Here is a 17,770-nt window from a genome sequence, read left to right as displayed (position 1 = left end):
CTACTCTTTTCTAAGATAAGACCAGCTCTCTATTCCTTTCTTTATTTGCCCTATTTCCTTCTTCTGTCTTGATGTGGCCTTTTCATAGATCTTCTGAGAAAAGGCTCTGAGGAAGTGCTTCTTTTTCTGCTCATATGATGATGAATTTTGATACAGAGATACTCTCTTTCATCATTTGTCGTGATCATGAATTCCAGCCCTTTGAAAATCTGATATCTTCAGTTTCACTACTAATATGTGGTCATCTCTGAGGAATCGAGTTATTTTTTAGTTGGGATTTTCATCAAAAACTTAGGATATTCATCAGTATTAAGGCTGATAAGTTTTTGTTTAAATATCTACTGACAGGCCAAAGTGCACTGATGATAAAGCAATATTTATTCAAAAGTTCAAAGACTCATTGCATGTTTGGTGATAAGCCTGCACTTAGTATTTTTAAAAAGTCTTTAGATTTTAAACTTTCAGTTGCCCTCACGCGAAGCACACCAATGGAACTCTTCGTAGTTCTGGTGACCTGTCTTTCTTTTTTGATTTTCCTTTTTCTGTGGAATCAGAGGCATGCCAAAGGGAAGCTGCCACCTGGGCCCACTCCTCTCCCAGTTTTTGGAAATATTTTCCAGATAAATACTAAGAATGTCAGCAAATCCATAAGCAAGGCAAGTATGAGTGATTTTCTTCCAGTTGTTTGCCATGAGTAAGTAAGACAGCTTTATGTCTTGTCCCAGTTTGTTTTCTTGACACCAGTTTTTTTTTTTTTTTATTAAAATTTTTTGGTATGCTTAGCCTTTTATTTTAAATTACCAGAATTAGCTCCTATGGAACCCATTTATGCTGGCAAATCAACCAACTCTTGTTACTGCAGACACTGTGTTTTTAAAGAGTGGTTTTAAAGGGAATTGCCTAGTGAATACCCAGACATGATTTTATCATTTAGTTATTATTCATTTTTAAAAATGGAAGTATAATTGATGTACAATATTATATGCTACAGATGTACAGTATAGTGATTCACAATTTTAAAGGTTATACTTCATTTATAGTTACTATAAAATATAGGTGATATTCCCTATCTTTTCTCTGTTGTATATTCTTACTTCCTTTGTTATAGAATAATTGACTGTAAGTGTGTGGGTTTATTTTGGGGTGTTCTATTCTGTTCCATAGATTTGTCTGTTTTTGTACCAGTATCATATTTTTTGGTTAATGTAGTTGTATAGTATATTGTGAGGTCAGGGAGTCTGATTCCTCCAGCTCAGTTTTTTTTCTGCACCCCCTCAAGATTTCTTTGACTATTTGCAGTGTTTTGTGTTTCCATATAACTTTAAAATTATTTATTCTAGTTCTGTGAAAAATGTCATTGGTATTTTGATAGAACTGCAATCTGCAGATTGCCTTAGTATGATCATTTTATATATGATTTCTTCTAACTCAAAAACACAGTTTATCTTTCCATTTGTTTCTGTCACTTTCAATTTCTTTCATCATTGTTTTATAATTTTCTGAGACAGGTCTGTTATTTCCTTATGTAGGTTTTTTCCTAGCTATTTTTTATTTTTTGATGCAGTGGTAAATAAGATTGTTTCCTTAACTTCTCTTTCTGGGGGGCAATCCTAAGATGGCAGAGGAATAGGACAGGGATACCACTTTCTCCCCCACAAATTCATGGAAAGAACATTTGAATGCTGAGAAAATTCCACAAAACAACTTCTGAATGTTGGCAGAGGACATCAGGCACCCAGAAAGGCAGCCCACTGTCTTCAAAAGGAGGTAGGACAAAATATAAAAAATAAAAAGAGAGACAAAAGAGGTAGGGATGGAGATGCATCTTGGGAAGGGAGTCTTAAAAAAGAGAGAGTTTCCAAATACCAGGAAACACTCTCACTGGCAGGTCTGTGGCAAGCCTTGGAATCTCAGAGGCAACATAACCGGGAGGAAAAATAAATAAATAAAACCCACAGATTAGGTGCCTAATGGCAACTCCCAGCGGAGAAGCAGCCCAGACGCTTGCATCTGCCACTAGCAAGCGGGGACTGGACAGGGAGGTGCAGGCTGCATTGCTTGGGGTAAGGACCGGGCCTGAATGCCCCAAGGGCAATCTGAGGGAACTAACATGAGATAGGAACCCAGACTGTGGGATAGCTAGCCCACAAAAAGCCCTAACATAAGACACTGCCAGGCCCACGCACAGAACAAAGGACTGAGCAGAGCTAGCCAGCTGCTGACTGGTCCATCGCCCGCTAGAGACACGTAGGCGATGGCAGCCAGAGCCAGAAGGGGACAATTGTGGCCCCAGAGAGGCATCCTCTACCAAACTGCAAGCAGGCTTCATTGCTAACCAAGACTTCTAGGGATTCTGGATGGTTGACTTCCACTGGGAGTGTTGCAGCCAGAGATCAGCTTCCTAGAAGAGACACACGGCACACTTGAGAAGGCATGCCTGTTGTACACCCAGAAAAGAGTGGCTGGGACGGGGGAGGTGATAAGATGCAGCCTCCAACTGGGGGCGACTGTGCTTGCCAAGCACCTGGTCACCTGAGCTGCTTGGACCTGGGAAGGGCACAAAACGCAGGTCCAACCAAGTCTGTGCCTTTGTGGAGTACCCAAGAACCTGAACCTGAGCTGCTTAGACCTGACAAGTGCATGCAACCCAGGGCCTGCCTCAGACAGTTCCTGGCAGAGCAACCTAGAGCCTGATCAGTGTAGACTGGGAAAGCACACACGCTGTGAGTGGGGGTAAGCCCAGTGTGGCAGAGACACGCGAGCACTCCCCACACACGCCAGTGATATTTGTTGGCAATGTTCCTCCCTCCCCACTGCAGTACTGAACAAGTGAGCCTAAAAAAAGTGACCACCACCGCCCCCTTGTGTCAGGGTGGAAATTAGACACTGAAGAGACCAGCAAACAGAAGAAGCTAAAATAAACAGAGGGAACCGCTTTGGAAGTGACTGACAGGTGCAATAGATTAAAACCCTATAGTTAGCACCAACTACATAGGAAGGGGCCTATAGATCTTGAGAAGTATAAGCCAGACCAAGGAACTATCTGAAAATGAACTGACCCCACACTGTCCACAAAAGCTCCAGAGAATGTCCTAGATATATTTTTACTATTATCATTAAAAATTTTTTAAATTTAATTTTATTTTTAAACTTTACATAATTGTATTAGTTTTGTCAAACATCAAAATGAATCCGCCACAGGTATACATGTGTTCCCCATCCTGAACCCTCCTCCCTCCTCCTTCTCCATACCATCCCTCTGGGCCATCCCAGTGCACCAGCCCCAAGCATCCAGTATCATGCATCGAACCTGGACTGGCAACTCGTTTCATACATGATATTTTACATGTTTCAATGCCATTCTCCCAAATCTTCCCACCCTCTCCCTCTCCCACAGAGTCCATAAGACTGTTCTATACATCAGTGTCTCTTTTGCTGTCTCGTACACAGGGTTATTGTTACCATCTTTCTAAATTCCATATATATGCGTTAGTATACTGTATTGGTGTTTTTCTTTCTGGCTTACTTCGCTCTGTATAATAGGCTCCAGTTTCATCCACCTCATTAGAACTGATTCAAATGTATTCCTTTTAATGGCTGAGTAATACTCCATTGTGTATATGTACCACTGCTTTCTTATCCATTCATCTGCTGATGGACATCTAGGTTGCTTCCATGTCCTGGCTATTATAAACAATGCTGCGATGAACATTGGGGTACACGTGTCTCTTTCCCTTCTGGTTTCCTCAGTGTGTATGCCCAGCAGTGGGATTGCTGGATCATAAGGCAGTTCTATTTCCAGTTTTTTAGGGAATCTCCACACTGTTCTCCATAGTGGCTGTACTAGTTTGCATTCCCACCAACAGTGTAAGAGGATTCCCTTTTCTCCACACCCTCTCCAGCATTTATTACTTGTAGACTTTTGGATCGCAGCCATTCTGACTGGTGTGAAATGGTACCTCATAGTGGTTTTGATTTGCATTTCTCTGATAATGAGTGATGTTGAGCATCTTTTCATGTGTTTGTTAGCCATCTGTATGTCTTCTTTGGAGAAATGTCTATTTAGTTCTTTGGCCCATTTTTTGATTGGGTCATTTATTTTTCTGGAGTTGAGCTGTAGGAGTTGCTTGTATATTCTCGAGATTAGTTGTTTGTCAGTTGCTTCATTTGCTATTATCTTCTCCCATTCTGAAGGCTGCCTTTTCACCTTGCTAATAGTTTCCTTTGATGTGCAGAAGCTTTTAAGGTTAATTAGGTCCCATTTATTTATTTCTGCTTTTATTTCCAATATTCTGGGAGGTGGGTCATAGAGGATCCTGCTGTGATGTATGTCAGAGAGAGTTTTGCCTATGTTCTCCTCTAGGAGTTTTATAGTTTCTGGTCTTACGTTTAGATCTTTAATCCCATCATTTAAATTTTTTTAAAAAAATTGTAAGTCCTCTATTGCTGCTTTAATTTTCATTTTTATAACCTACTGCTGCTGCTAAGTCGCTTCAGTCATGTCCGACTCTGTGCGACCCCATGGACGGCAGCCCACCAGGCTCTGCTGTCCCTGGGATTCTCCAGGCAAGAACACTGGAGTGGGTTGCTAGTTCCCTCTCCATTGCGTGAAAGTGAAAAGTGAAAGTGAAGTTGCTCAGCCGCGTCTGACTCGTAGCGACCCCATGGACTACAGCCTACCAGGCTCTTCCATCCATGGGATTTTCTAGGCAAGAGTACTGGAGTGGCTTGCCATTGCCTTCTCCACATTTATAACCTACTATTACCTTGCAAAAAAAAAAAAAAAAAGACCCTATTTTAAAACAAACTTCATATATATATATATATATATATACTTTATAATTTTTGTGACTTTGTTTTTTAAATATTGTATTTTTGAGAATCTAACCTCTACTCTAGATTTTTAACCTTTGCTTTTTGGTATTTGTTATCAACTTTATACCTTTAAGAACCCAGTCTTCAGCACCCATTTATATGCCTGGGAGCGAGATTATTGGCTTGATTGCTCTCTACCCCTTTTGACTCTGCTTTTTCTCCATGAGGTCGCCTCTATCGCCTCCCTTCCCCTTATCTTCTCTACCCAACTCTGTGAATCTCTTTGTGTGCTCCAGTCTGTGGAGAACACCTCAGTTCAGTTCAGTGCAGCCGCTCAGTCGTGTCTGACTGTTTGCAACCCCATGAGTCGCAGCATGCCAGGCCTCTCTGTCCATCACCAAATCCCAGAGTTTACTCAAAGTCATGTCCGTTGAGTCAGTGATTCAATCCAGCAATTTCATCCTCTGTTGTCCCCTTCTCCTCCTGCCCCAAATCCCTGCTAAGATCAGGGTCTTTTCCAATGAGTCAACTTTTCTCATGAAGTGGCCAAAGTATTGGAGTTTCAGCTTTAGCATCAGTCCTTCCAATGAACACCCAGGACTGATCTCCTTTAGAATGGACTGGTTGGATCTCCTTGCAGTCCAAGGGACTCTCAAGAGTCTTCTCCAACACCACAGTTCAAAGGCATCAATTCTTCAGCACTCAGCTTTCTTCACAGTCCAAGTCTCACATACATACATGACCACTGGAAAAACCATTAGCCTTGACTAGATGGACCTTTGATGGCAAAGTAATGTCTCTGCTTTTGAATATGCTATCTAGGTTGGTCATAACTTTCCTGCCAAGGAGTAAGTGTCTTTTAATTTCATGGCTGTAATCACCATCTGCAGTGATTTTGGAGCCCCAAAATATAAAGTCTGACACTGTTTCCACTGTTTCCCCATCTATTTCCCATGAAGTGATGGGACCAGATGCCATGATCTTAGTTAGGGAACTAATTACTGGCTGGATCTGTCTTCTTTTGATTCCCCCTTTTATCCTCTTGGCCACCTCTGCCTCCTTCCTTCCTCTTCTCTTCTCTGTGTAACTCTGTGAACATCTATGAGGGATCCAGACTGTGGGGAGCACATAGGGAAGTGATTACTGGCTAGCTTGCTCTCTTCCCTTCTGATTCCCCCTCTTCTCCTCCTTGTCACCTCTATCTCCCTCTTTCCTCTTCTCTTCTCCATTTAACTCTATGTATCTCTCTGGGTGTACCTCACTGTGGAGAAACTTTTCATCATTAACCTAGATGTTTTATCATCAGTGCTGTATAGATGGAGAAGTCTTGAAGCTACTGTAAAATTAAGTCTGGAAACCAGAGGCAGGAGGCTTAAGTCCAAATCCTGAGAACACCAGGGAACTCCTGACTCCAGGGAACATTAATCAATAGGAGCTCATCAAAAGCCTCCATACCTACACTGAGACCAAGCACCATCCAAGGGCCAACAAGTTCCAGAGCAAGACATACCAAGCAAATTCTCCAGCAACACAGGAATATAGCCCTTAGCTTCAATATACAGGTTGTCAAAGTCACACCAAACCCACTGACATCTCAAAACTCAGTACTGGACACTTCATTGCATTCCAGAGAGAAGAAATCCAGCTCCACTCACCAGAACACTGACACAAGCTTCCCTAACAGGAAACCTTGACAAGCCACCAGTCAGCCACCACAAACCTCACCCAGAGCAAGGAGCCTTCACAATAAAGAGGAACCACAAACTGCCAGAATATGGAAAGGCCACGCCAAACACAGCAATATAAACAAGATGAAAAGGCAGAGAAATATTCAGCAGGTAAAGGAACATGATAAATGCCCACCAAACCAAACAAAAGAGGAAGAGATAGGGAATCTACCTGATATAATGATAGTGAAAATGATCCAAAATCTTGAAAACAAAATGGAGTTACAGATACATAGCCTGAAGACAAGGATTGAGAAGATGCAAGAAAGGTTTAACAAAGACCTAGAAGAAATAAAAAAGAGTCAATATATAATGAATAGTGCAATGAATGAGATGAAAAACACTCTGGAGGGAACCAACAGTAGAATAATGGAGGCAGAAGATAGGATAAGTGAGGTAGAAGATAGAATGGTAGAAATAAATGAAACAGAGAGGAAAAAAGAAAAAAGAATTAAAAGAAATGAGGATAATCTTAGAGACCTCTGGGGCAATGTTAAATGCCCCAACATTCGAATCATAGGAGTCCCAGAAGAAGAAGACAAAAAGAAAGACCATGAGAAAACACTTGAGGAGATAATAGTTGAAAACTTCCCTAAAATGGGGAAGGAAGTCAAGTCCAAGAAACCCAGAGAGTCCCAGACAGGATAAACCCAAGGTGAAACACCCCAAGACACATATTAATCAAATTAACAAAGATCAAACACAAAGAACAAATATTAAAAGCAGCAAGGGAAAAACAACAAATAACACACAAGGGGATTCCTATAGGATAACAGCTGATCTTTCAATAGAAAATCTTCAGGCCAGAAGGGAATGGCAGGACATACTTAAAGTGATGAAAATAACCTACAGCCCAGATTACTGTACCCAGCAAGGATCTCATTCAAATATGAAGGAGAAATCAAAAGCTTTACAGACAAGCAAAAGTTGAGAGAATTCAGCACCACCAAACCAGCTCTCCAACAAATGCTAAAGGATCTTCTCTAGACAGGAAACACAAAAAGGATGTATAAATTCAAACCCACAACAACAAAGTAATAGCAGTGGGATCATACTTATCAATAATTACCTTAAACGTAAATGGGTTGAATGCCCCAACCAAAAGACAAAGACTGGCTGAATGGATACAACAACAAGACCCCGATATATGTTGTCTACAAGAGACCCACCTCAATACAAGGGACACATACAGACAGAAAGTGGAGGGCTGGAAAAAGATATTCCATGCAAATAGAGACCAAAATAAAGCAGGAGTAGCAGTACTCATATCAGATAAAATAGACTTTAAAACAAAGGCTGTGAAAAGAGACAAAGAAGGACACTACATAATGATCAAAGGATCAATCCAAGAAGATATAGCAATTATAAATATATATGCAGCCAACAAGTGAGCACCACAATATGTAAGACAAATGCTAGCAAGTATGAAAGGGGAAATTAACAATAGCACAATAATAATGGGAGACTTTAATACCCCACTCACAACTATGGATAGATCAACTAAACAGAAAATTAACAAGGAAACACAAACTTTAAATGATACAATAGACCAGCTAGACCTAATTGATATCTATAGGACATTTTACCCCAAAACAATGAATTTCACCTTTTTCTCAAGTGCACATGGAACCTTCTCCAGGATAGATCATATTCTGGGCCATAAATATAGCCTTGGTAATTTCAAAAAAAATGAAATCATCCCAAGCATCTTTTCTGACCACAATGTGGTAAGATTAGATGTCAATTACAGGAGAAAAATTATTAAAAATTACAACATATGGAAGCTGAACAACACGCGGCTGAATAACCAACAAATCACAGAAGACATCAAAAAAGAAATCAAAACGTGAATAGAAATGAATGAAAATGAAAGCACAGCAACCCCAAACCTGTGGGACACTGTAAAAGCAGAGCTAAGGGGAAGGTTCATAGCAATACAGGCTTACCTCAAGAAACAAGAAAAAGGGAAAATAACTAACCTAACTCTACACCTAAAGCAACTTGAAAAGGAAGAAATGAAGAACCCCAGGGTTAGTAGAAGGAAAGAAATCTTAAAAATTAGGGCAGAAATAAATGCAAAGGAAACAAAGGAGACCATAGCAAACCCCAAAGCTGGTTTTTTGAGACGATAAATAAAATTGACAAACCATTAACCAGACTTATCAAGAAACAAAGGGAGCAGAATCAAATCAACAAAATTAGAAATGAAAATGGAGAGATCACAACACACAACACAGAAATACAAAGGATCATAACAGACTACTATCAGCAATTATATGCCATTAAAATGGACAACTTGGAAGAAATGGACAAATTCTTAGAAAAGTATAACTTTCCAAAAACTGAACCAGGAAGAAATAGAAAATCTTAACAGACCCATCAGAAGCATGGAAATTGAAACTGTAATCATAAATCTTCCAGCACACAAAAGCCCAGGTTGAGACAGCTTTACAGCTGAATTCTACCAATAATTTAGAGAAGAGCTAACACCTATCCTACTCAACCTCTTCCAGAAACTTGCAGAGGAAGGTAAACTTCCAAACTCATTCTATGAGGCCACCATCACCCTAATACCAAAACCTGACAAAGATGCCACAAAAAAAAAAAAGAAAAAAAAAAAAAAGAAAGAAAACTAAAGGCCAATATCATTGATGAATACAAAAATCCTTAACAAAATTCTTGCAAACAGAATCCAACACCATATTAAAAAGATCATACATCATGACCAAGTTGGCTTTATCCCAGGGATGCAAGGATTCTTTAATATCCACAAATCAATCAGTGTAATACACCACATTAACAAATTGAAAAATAAAAACCATATGATTATCTCAATAGATGCAGAGAAAGTCTTTGACAAAATTCAGCATCCATTTATGATAAAAACCCTGCAGAAAGCAGGAATAGAAGGAACATACCTCAACATAATAAAAGCTATATATGACAAACCCACAGCAAACATTATCATCAGTGGTGAAAAATTGAAAGCATTTCCCCTAAAGTCAGGAACAAGACAAGGGTGCCCACTTTCACCACTACTATTCAACATAGTTTTGGAAGTTTTGGCCACAGCAGTCAGAAAGGAAAAATAAAAAAATGAATCCAGATGGGAAAAGAAGTAAAACTCTCACTGTTTACAGATGACATGATCCTCTACATAAAAAACCCTGAAGACTCCTCCAGTAAGTTACTAGAGCTAATCAATGAATATAGTAAAGTTGCAGGATATAAAATTAACACACAGAAATCTCTTGCATCCCTATACACTAACAATGAGGAAACAGAAAGAGAAATTAAGGAAACAATTCCACTCACCATTGCAAAGAAAAGAATAAAATACTTAGGAATAAATCTACCTAAAGAAACAAAAGACATATACAAAAACTATAAAACACTGATGAAAGAAGTCAAAGAGGACACAGACAGATACAGAAATATACCATGTTCATGGATTGGAAGAATCAATATAGTGAAAATGAGTATACTACCCAAAGCAATCTATAGATTCAATGGAATCCCTATTAAGCTACCAATGGTATTTTTCACAGAGCTAGAAAAAATAATTTCACAATTTGTATGAAAGTACAAAAAGCCTCAAATAGCCAAAGCAATCTTGAGAAAGAAGAATGGAACTGGAGGAATCAACCTGCCTGACTTCAGGCTCTACTACAAAGCCACAGCCATCAAGACAGTATGGTACTGGCACAAAGACAGAAATATAGATCAATGGAAGAAAACAGAAATCCCAGAGATAAATCCACACACCTATGGACACCTTAACTTCGACAAAGGAGGCAAAAATATACAATGGAGAAAAGACAATCTCTTTAACATGTGGTGCCTGGAAAACTGGTCAACCACTTGTAAAAGAATGAAACTAGAACACTTTCTAACACCATACACAAAAATAAACTCAAAATGGATTTAAGATCTAAATGTAAAACCAGAAACTATAAAACTCCTAGAGGAAAACATAGGCAAAACACTCTCCGACATAAACCACAGCAGGATCCTCTATGACCCACCTCCCAGAATATTGGAAATAAAAGCAAAAATAAATGGGACCTAATTAAACTTAAAAGCTTTTGCACAACGAAGGAAACTATAAGCAAAGTGAAAAGAAAGCCTTCAGAATGGGAGAAAATAATAGCAAACAAAGCAACTGACAAAGAATTAATCTAAAAAATATACAAGCAATTCCTGCAGCTCAATTCCAGAAAAATAAACGACCCAATAAAAAAAATGGGCCAAAGAATCAAACAGATGTTTTTCCGAAGAAAACATACAGATGGCTAACAAACACACGAACAGGTGCTCAACATCACTCATTATCAGAGAAATGCAAATCAAAATCACAATGAGGTACCATTTCATGCCAGTCAGAATGGCTGCTATCCAAAAGTCTACAAGCAATAAATGCTGGAGAGGGTGTGGATAAAAGAGCACCCTCTTACACTGTTGGTGGGAATGCAAACTAGTGCAGCCACTATGGAGAACAGTGTGGAGATTCCCTAAAAAACTGAAAATAGAACTGCCATATGACCCAACAGTCCCACTACTGGGAATACACACGGAGGAAATCAGAATTGAAAGAGACACATGTACCCCAATGTTCATCGCAGCACTGTTTATAATAGCCAGGACATGGAAGCAACCTAGATGTCCATCAGCAGATGAATGGATAAGAAAGCAGTGGTACATATACACAATGGAATATTATTCAGCCATCAAAAGAATATGTTTGAATCAGTTCTAATGAGGTGGATGAAACTGGAGCCTATTATACAGAGTGAAGTAAGCCAGAAAGAAAAACACCAATACAGGATACTAATGCATATAGTGGAATTTAGAAAGATGATAACAATAACCCTATATCAGTTCAGTTCAGTTCAGTTCAGTTGCTCAGTTATCTCCGACTCTCTGCGACCCCATGAACTGCGGCACACCAGGCCTCCCTGTCCATCACCTGTCCATTACCCAAACTCATGTCCATTGAGTCGGTCATACCATCCAACCATCTCATCCTCTGTCGTCCCCTTCTCTTCCCGCCTTCAATCTTTCCCAGCATCAGGGTCTTTTCCAATGAGTCAGCTCTTCCCATCAGGTGGCCAAAGTATTGGAGTTTCAGCTTCAATATCAGTCCTACCAATGAACACTCAGGACTGATTTCCTTTAGGATGGACTGGTTGGAACTCCTTGCAGTCCAAGGGATTCTCAAGAGTTTTCTCCAACACCACAGTTCAAAAGCATCAATTCTTTGGTGCTCAGCTTTCTTTATAGTCCAACTCTCACATCCATACATGACTACTGGAAAAACCATAGCCTTGACTAGATGGACCTTTGTTGGCAAAGTAATGTCTCTGCTTTTCAATATGCTATCAAGGTTGGTCATAACTTTTCTTCCAAGGAGCAAGCGTCTTTTAATTTCATGGCTGCAGTCCCCATCTGCAGTGATTTTGGAGCCCCCCAAAATAAAGTCTGACACTGTTTCCACTGTTTCCCCATCTATTTGCCATGAAGTGATGGGACCAGATGCCATCTCACTCTCTTCTTTCACTTTCTTCAAGAGGCTCTTTAGTTCTTCTTCACTTTCTGCCATAAGGGTGGTGTCATCTGCATATCTGATGTTATTGATATTTCTCCAAGCAATCTTGATTCTAGCTTGTGCTTCATCCAGCCCAGCATTTCTCATGATGTACTCTGCATATAAGTTAAATAAGCAGGGTGACAATATACAGCCTTGATATACTCTTTTTCTTATTTGGAACCAGTCTGTTGTTCCATGTCCAGTTCTAACTGTTGCTTCCTGACCTGCATACAGGTTTCTCAAGAGGCGGGTCAGGTGGGGTCTGGTATTCGCATCTCTTTCAGAATTTTCCACAGTTTCTTGTGATCCACACAGTCAAAGGCTTTAGCTTAGTCAATAAAGCAGAAATCGATGTTTTTCTGGAACTCTCTTGCTTTTTCCATGATCCAGCAGATGTTGGCAATTTGATCTCTGGTTCCTCTGCCTTTTCTAAAACCAGCTTGAACATTTGGAAGTTCATGGTTCACATGTTGCTGAAGCCTGGCTTGGAGAATTTAGAGCATTTCTTTACTAGCATATGAGATGAGTGCAAATGTGCGGTAGTTTGAGCATTGTTTGGCATTGCCTTTTTTGGGATTGGAAAGAAAGCTGACCTTTTTCTCTCCTGTGGCCACTGCTGAATATTGTGACATAGGTTCCCTTTATAGTAATTATCCTTTGGTAATTTTAATGGCAATGAAAATTTCTTTAAGTAAAAAATCTACTCATTTACAGAGTGACAAAACTAAAATTTTCCAAAAAGTAGACTGAAATGAAGGAAATAAGTAAAACTGAATTTAAGAGAATTCACAGTTTCTATTATCTCAACAAATGAATGAATAAAGCTTCTACTCTTAGCTATTTAATAGAGCAATAACTCTAAATCTTTAAGGAAATATCTGAAATCAGCTTCTCTGAGACAATTAGTTATCAGAGTACTGCCCAATGAAACTCCTTTCTTTGTGTTTGGATCTGGTTTTGAAGATTGTGTTAGCTCTCCAGAATATGCAGTTGTTAAATCACAGCCTTGGTTAAGTTTTTTCTTTTTTTTTTTCTGGTTAAGTTTTAAAAATATCTCTTGATTTTAATTTCCATGTCTTTAAAATGTAAATAAGAATTATTTTGCACAGGTTATTTGAGTATATGTTCAACAAGTTACTAAATGCCTAATTTTATCAGGGCTTCCCTGGTGGCTCAGATGGTAAAGAGTCTGCCTGCAGTGCAGGAGACTTGGGTTCGATCCCTGAGTTGGGAAGATCCCCTGGAGAAGGAAATGGAAACCCATTCCAGTATTCTTGCCTGGAAAATCCCATGGATGGAGCCTGGCAGGCTACACTTCATGGGGTTGCAAAGAGCCTGACATGACTGAGCAACTTCACATTTTTAATTTCAGTAATAAGTATGTTAGATTTTGGGATTTTCAAAGATGAATGAAAAAAAACGACCCTAATGTTATGGAATTTACAGTCTAGATGATAGGCATGTATTTATGGAGCAATCATGCAAATAAATGTATGGATGCATTGTGCTGCACTTAGTGGCTTAGCTGTGTCCAACTCTTTGTGATCCCATGGACTGCAGCCTGCCAGGCTCCTCTGTCCATGGGTATTCTCCAGGTAAGAATACTGGAGTGAGTTGCCATGTTCTTTTCCAGGGGATCTTCCCAACCCAGGGACTGAACCCAGGTCAAAACATACAATGTGGTGTTGTGGTTTAGTTGCCAAGTTATGTCTGACTCTTTTGCAACCCCATGGACTGTAGGCCCCCAGGCTCATCTTCATGGGTTTTCCCTGGTAAGAATACTGGAGTGGGTTGCCATTTCCTTCTCCAGGGGATCTCCCCAACCCAGGGATCGAAACCACATCTCCTGCCTTGCAGGCAAATTCTTTACCACCCAACACCAGGCATGTATTTATGAAACAATCATGCAAGTAAACATATGGATACAAAACATGTAATAGGAACACAGTTGAAACAGGCAGTGTAACTTGAAGAATTAGGGGTAAGAGGGGTAGTCAGCAGAAATTTCTCTGGGGAAGTGAAATTAGAGCTGATATCAAGACCATCCCCCAAAAAAAGAAATGCGAAAAAGCAAAATGGCTGTCTGGGGAGGCCTTACAAATAGCTGTGAAAAGAAGAGAAGTGAAAAGCAAAGAAGAAAAGGAAAGATGTAAGCATCTGAATGCAGAGTTCTAAAGAATAGCAAGAAGAGATAAGAAAGCCTTCCTCAGTGATCAATGCAAAGAAATAGAGAAAAACAACAGAATGGGAAAGACTAGAGATCTCTTCAAGAAAATTAGAGACACAAAGGGAACATTTCATGCGAAGATGGGCTCGATAAAGGACAGAAATGGTATGGACCTAACAGAAGAAGAAGATATTAAGAAGAGGTGGCAAGAATACACAGAAGAACTGTACAAAAAAGATCTTCACAACCCTGATAATCACGATGGTGTGATCACTCACCTAGAGCCAGACATCCTGGACTGTGAAGTCAAGTGGGCCTTAGAAAGCATCACTACGAACAAAGCTAGTGGAGGTGATGGAATTCCAGTTGAGCTATTCCAAACCCTGAAAGATGATGCTGTGAAAGTGCTGCCCTCAATATGCCAGCAAATTTGGAAAACTCAGCACTGGCCACAGGACTGGAAAAGGTCAGTTTTCATTCCAATCCCAAAGAAAGGCAATGCCAAAGAATGCTCAAACTACCACACAATTGCACTCATCTCACATGCTAGTAAAGTACCTCTCAAAATTCTCCAAGCCAGGCTTCAGCAATATGTGAACCATGAACTTCCAGATGTTCAAGCTGGTTTTAGAAAAGGCAGAGGAACCAGAGATCAAGTTGCCAACATCTTCTGGATCATGGAAAAAGCAAGAGAGTTCCAGAAAAACATCGATTTCTGCTTTATTGACTATGCCAAAGCCTTTGACTGTGTGGATCACAAGAAACTGTGGAAAATTCTGAAAGGGTTGGGAATACCAGACCAGCTGACCCGCCTCTTGAGAAACCTGTATGCAGGTCAGGAAGCAACAGTTAGAACTGGACATGGAACAACAGACTGGTTCCAAATAAGAAAAAGAGTATATCAAGGCTGTATATTGTCACCCTGCTTATTTAACTTATATGCAGAGTATATCATGAGAAACGCTGGGCTGGAGGAAGCACAAGCTGGAATCAAGATTGCTTAGAGAAATATCAATAACATCAGATATGCAGATGACATATGGCAGAAAGTGAAGAAGAAATAAAGAGCCTCTTGATGAAATTGAAAGAGGAGAGTGAAAAAGTTGGCTTAAACCTCAACATTCAGAAAACTAAGACCATGGCATGTGGTCCCATCACTTCATGGCAAATAGATGGGGAAACAGTGGAAACAGTGTCAGACTTTATTTTTGGGGGCTCCAAAATCACTGCAGATGGTGACTGCAGCCATGAAATAAGGAAAATAAGACTGTAACCTGGTAAAGTGCTGGTTTGTTCCATTCTTTTTCTTTCTTTTTTTTTTTTTAAATTTTATTTTATTTTTAAACTTTACATAATTGTATTGGTTTTGCCAAATATCAAAATGAATCCGCCACAGGTATACATGAGTTCCCCATCCTGAACCCTCCTCCCTCCTCCCTCCCCATACCATTACTCAGCCATTAAAAAGAATACATTTGAATCAGTTCTAATGAGGTAGATGAAACTGGAGCCTATTATACAGAGTGAAGTAAGCCAGAAAGAAAAACACCAATACAGTATACTAACGCATATATATGGAATTTAGAAAGATGGTAACAATAACCCTGTGTATGAGACAGCAAAAGAGACACTGATGTATAGAACAGTCTTATGGACTCTGTGGGAGAGGGAGAGGGTGGGAAGATTTGGGAGAATGGCATTGAAACATGTAAAATATCATGTATGAAACGAGTTGCCAGTCCAGGTTCGATGCATGATACTGGATGCTTGGGGCTGGTGCACTGTTCCATTCTTTTTCAATCTGAAGATTAATTATGTTTGGAGTCCCTGACATAAGAGCAGTCTGGTTATAGCTCCAAGAGTAAGTAAAAACATGTTCTGAGATAAGTTTGGCGATGTAAACAGAAGTCAGAACATTGGTCTTTAGCATAAAATCAGTGTGATGTACCTCAACATTTGCTTTGTGAAAAAATCAGCCTGGTTGCTGTATGGAGAATAAATTGTAAGGTAGCAGAAGGAGTGAAATATTGGACAAGCTGAAAGAGTATAAGTCCTATATAACGTGTTACATTGAATAAGTTACCATGATAGAAAGACCTCACTCACATCACTACACAGGGAAGCTGGAAAATGTTTATGAGTATGTCCTTATGTATTATGAAAGTTTAGAGGTCTCTGGTGCTAAAAATATGTGGAGAATGGATAATGAGGAATGATTTTTAGTTTGCATGTGGGAGAGATAAGCACCTTTCCTTAAACCAGAGGAGAAATGTATTATTTATTATAACTATAGGAAAGAAGAGGAATTTTGGTGTAATTATAGATTTGGCAGAAAAAAGCTTAACAGAACAATATAAAATTCATACTATAGCCTCTGTCACATAGTAGCAGCTGAATAAGGGATAACTATTGATGGTGATGATAATAATAACAATATTACTAGTCATATAATGGTAATTACCATTGGAAATATGTGATTTCATACTAGATTACTGGTTCTAGAAGTTGAAATTTTTTATAATGGATGAATGAATATTGAAGTGTGTCTTATGAAAATTAAAAGTATTTCCCACAGTATCTATTTTTTCAGTTTTAGAATGCTCACTTTTCTTACATCTCCTGTTCCTTTTCCAGCTAGCAGAAGATTATGGTCCTGTGTTCACTCTGTATTTTGGCATGAAGCCCACTGTGGTGTTGCATGGATATGAAGCAGTGAAGCAAGTCCTAATTGATCAGAGTGAGGAATTTTCTGCCAGAGGCAGTTTACCAGCAGCAGACAACATCAACCAGGGATTAGGTATGTTTTTATTTGAGGAGTGTGGGAATTGTAGGTTGGAAAGGTTAAAAAAGGCTAAAGAATTGAGAAATTATAGGTACTTAGAGAAGTTTACAACGACATTGTAATTCCAACATTTCTCTATAAAGAATCGTTGTTATTGTTTAGTCACTAAGCTGTGTCTGACTCTGTCATTACCCCATGGACTGTAGCCATCAAGGCTCCTCTTCCATGAGATTTTCCAGGAAAGAATACTAGAGTGGATTGTCATTTCGTTGTCCAGAGGATCTTCCTGACCCAGGGATCGAATTCTTGGACCTGTGTCTCCTGCATTGACAGGCAGATTCTTTATCCCTGAGTCACCTGGGAAGCATAAAGGATCATTAATCCATGTTTAAAATTATGAAGGTGGCACAGTATCTCTATGAAGCTTTAAATGCAGTGAAAGCAAACCATCTGATTACTAATGTTCTATTAATTTGCAATTAAGCGATGCTCATTTTAAATTATGGACAGTTAAGATAATGAGCATTTTAAAAAGTAGAGTAAGATAATGAGCATTTTAAAAAGCCAGAAAGAAAAACACCAATACAGTATACTAATGCTTATATATGGAATTTAGAAAGATGGTAACAATAACCCTGTATACAAGACAGCAAAAGAGACACTGATGTATAGAACAGTCTTGTGGACTCTGT

The 17,770-nt window shown here is 39.3% G+C and overlaps 1 protein-coding gene across 1 annotated transcript in view; it reads left to right on the top strand.

Moving 5' to 3' along the window:
• The first annotated feature begins 446 nt into the window (after positions 1-446).
• Positions 447-17,770, top strand: part of LOC112581647 (cytochrome P450 2C31-like) — a 57,305-nt gene continuing 39,981 nt past the window's right edge. The window contains exons 1-2 of the mRNA XM_025274461.3: positions 447-656; positions 16,931-17,093. Of these exons, the coding sequence (XP_025130246.2) occupies positions 489-656; positions 16,931-17,093 (331 nt within the window). The 5' untranslated portion in view covers positions 447-488. The remainder of the gene's footprint in view (positions 657-16,930; positions 17,094-17,770) is intronic.

This window comes from Bubalus bubalis, chromosome 23 (assembly GCF_019923935.1).
Source record: "Bubalus bubalis isolate 160015118507 breed Murrah chromosome 23, NDDB_SH_1, whole genome shotgun sequence".
Lineage (NCBI taxonomy): Eukaryota > Metazoa > Chordata > Mammalia > Artiodactyla > Bovidae > Bubalus > Bubalus bubalis.
Note: the sequence above shows the minus strand (reverse complement) of the source record. Positions and strands in the feature narration are given on the sequence as shown.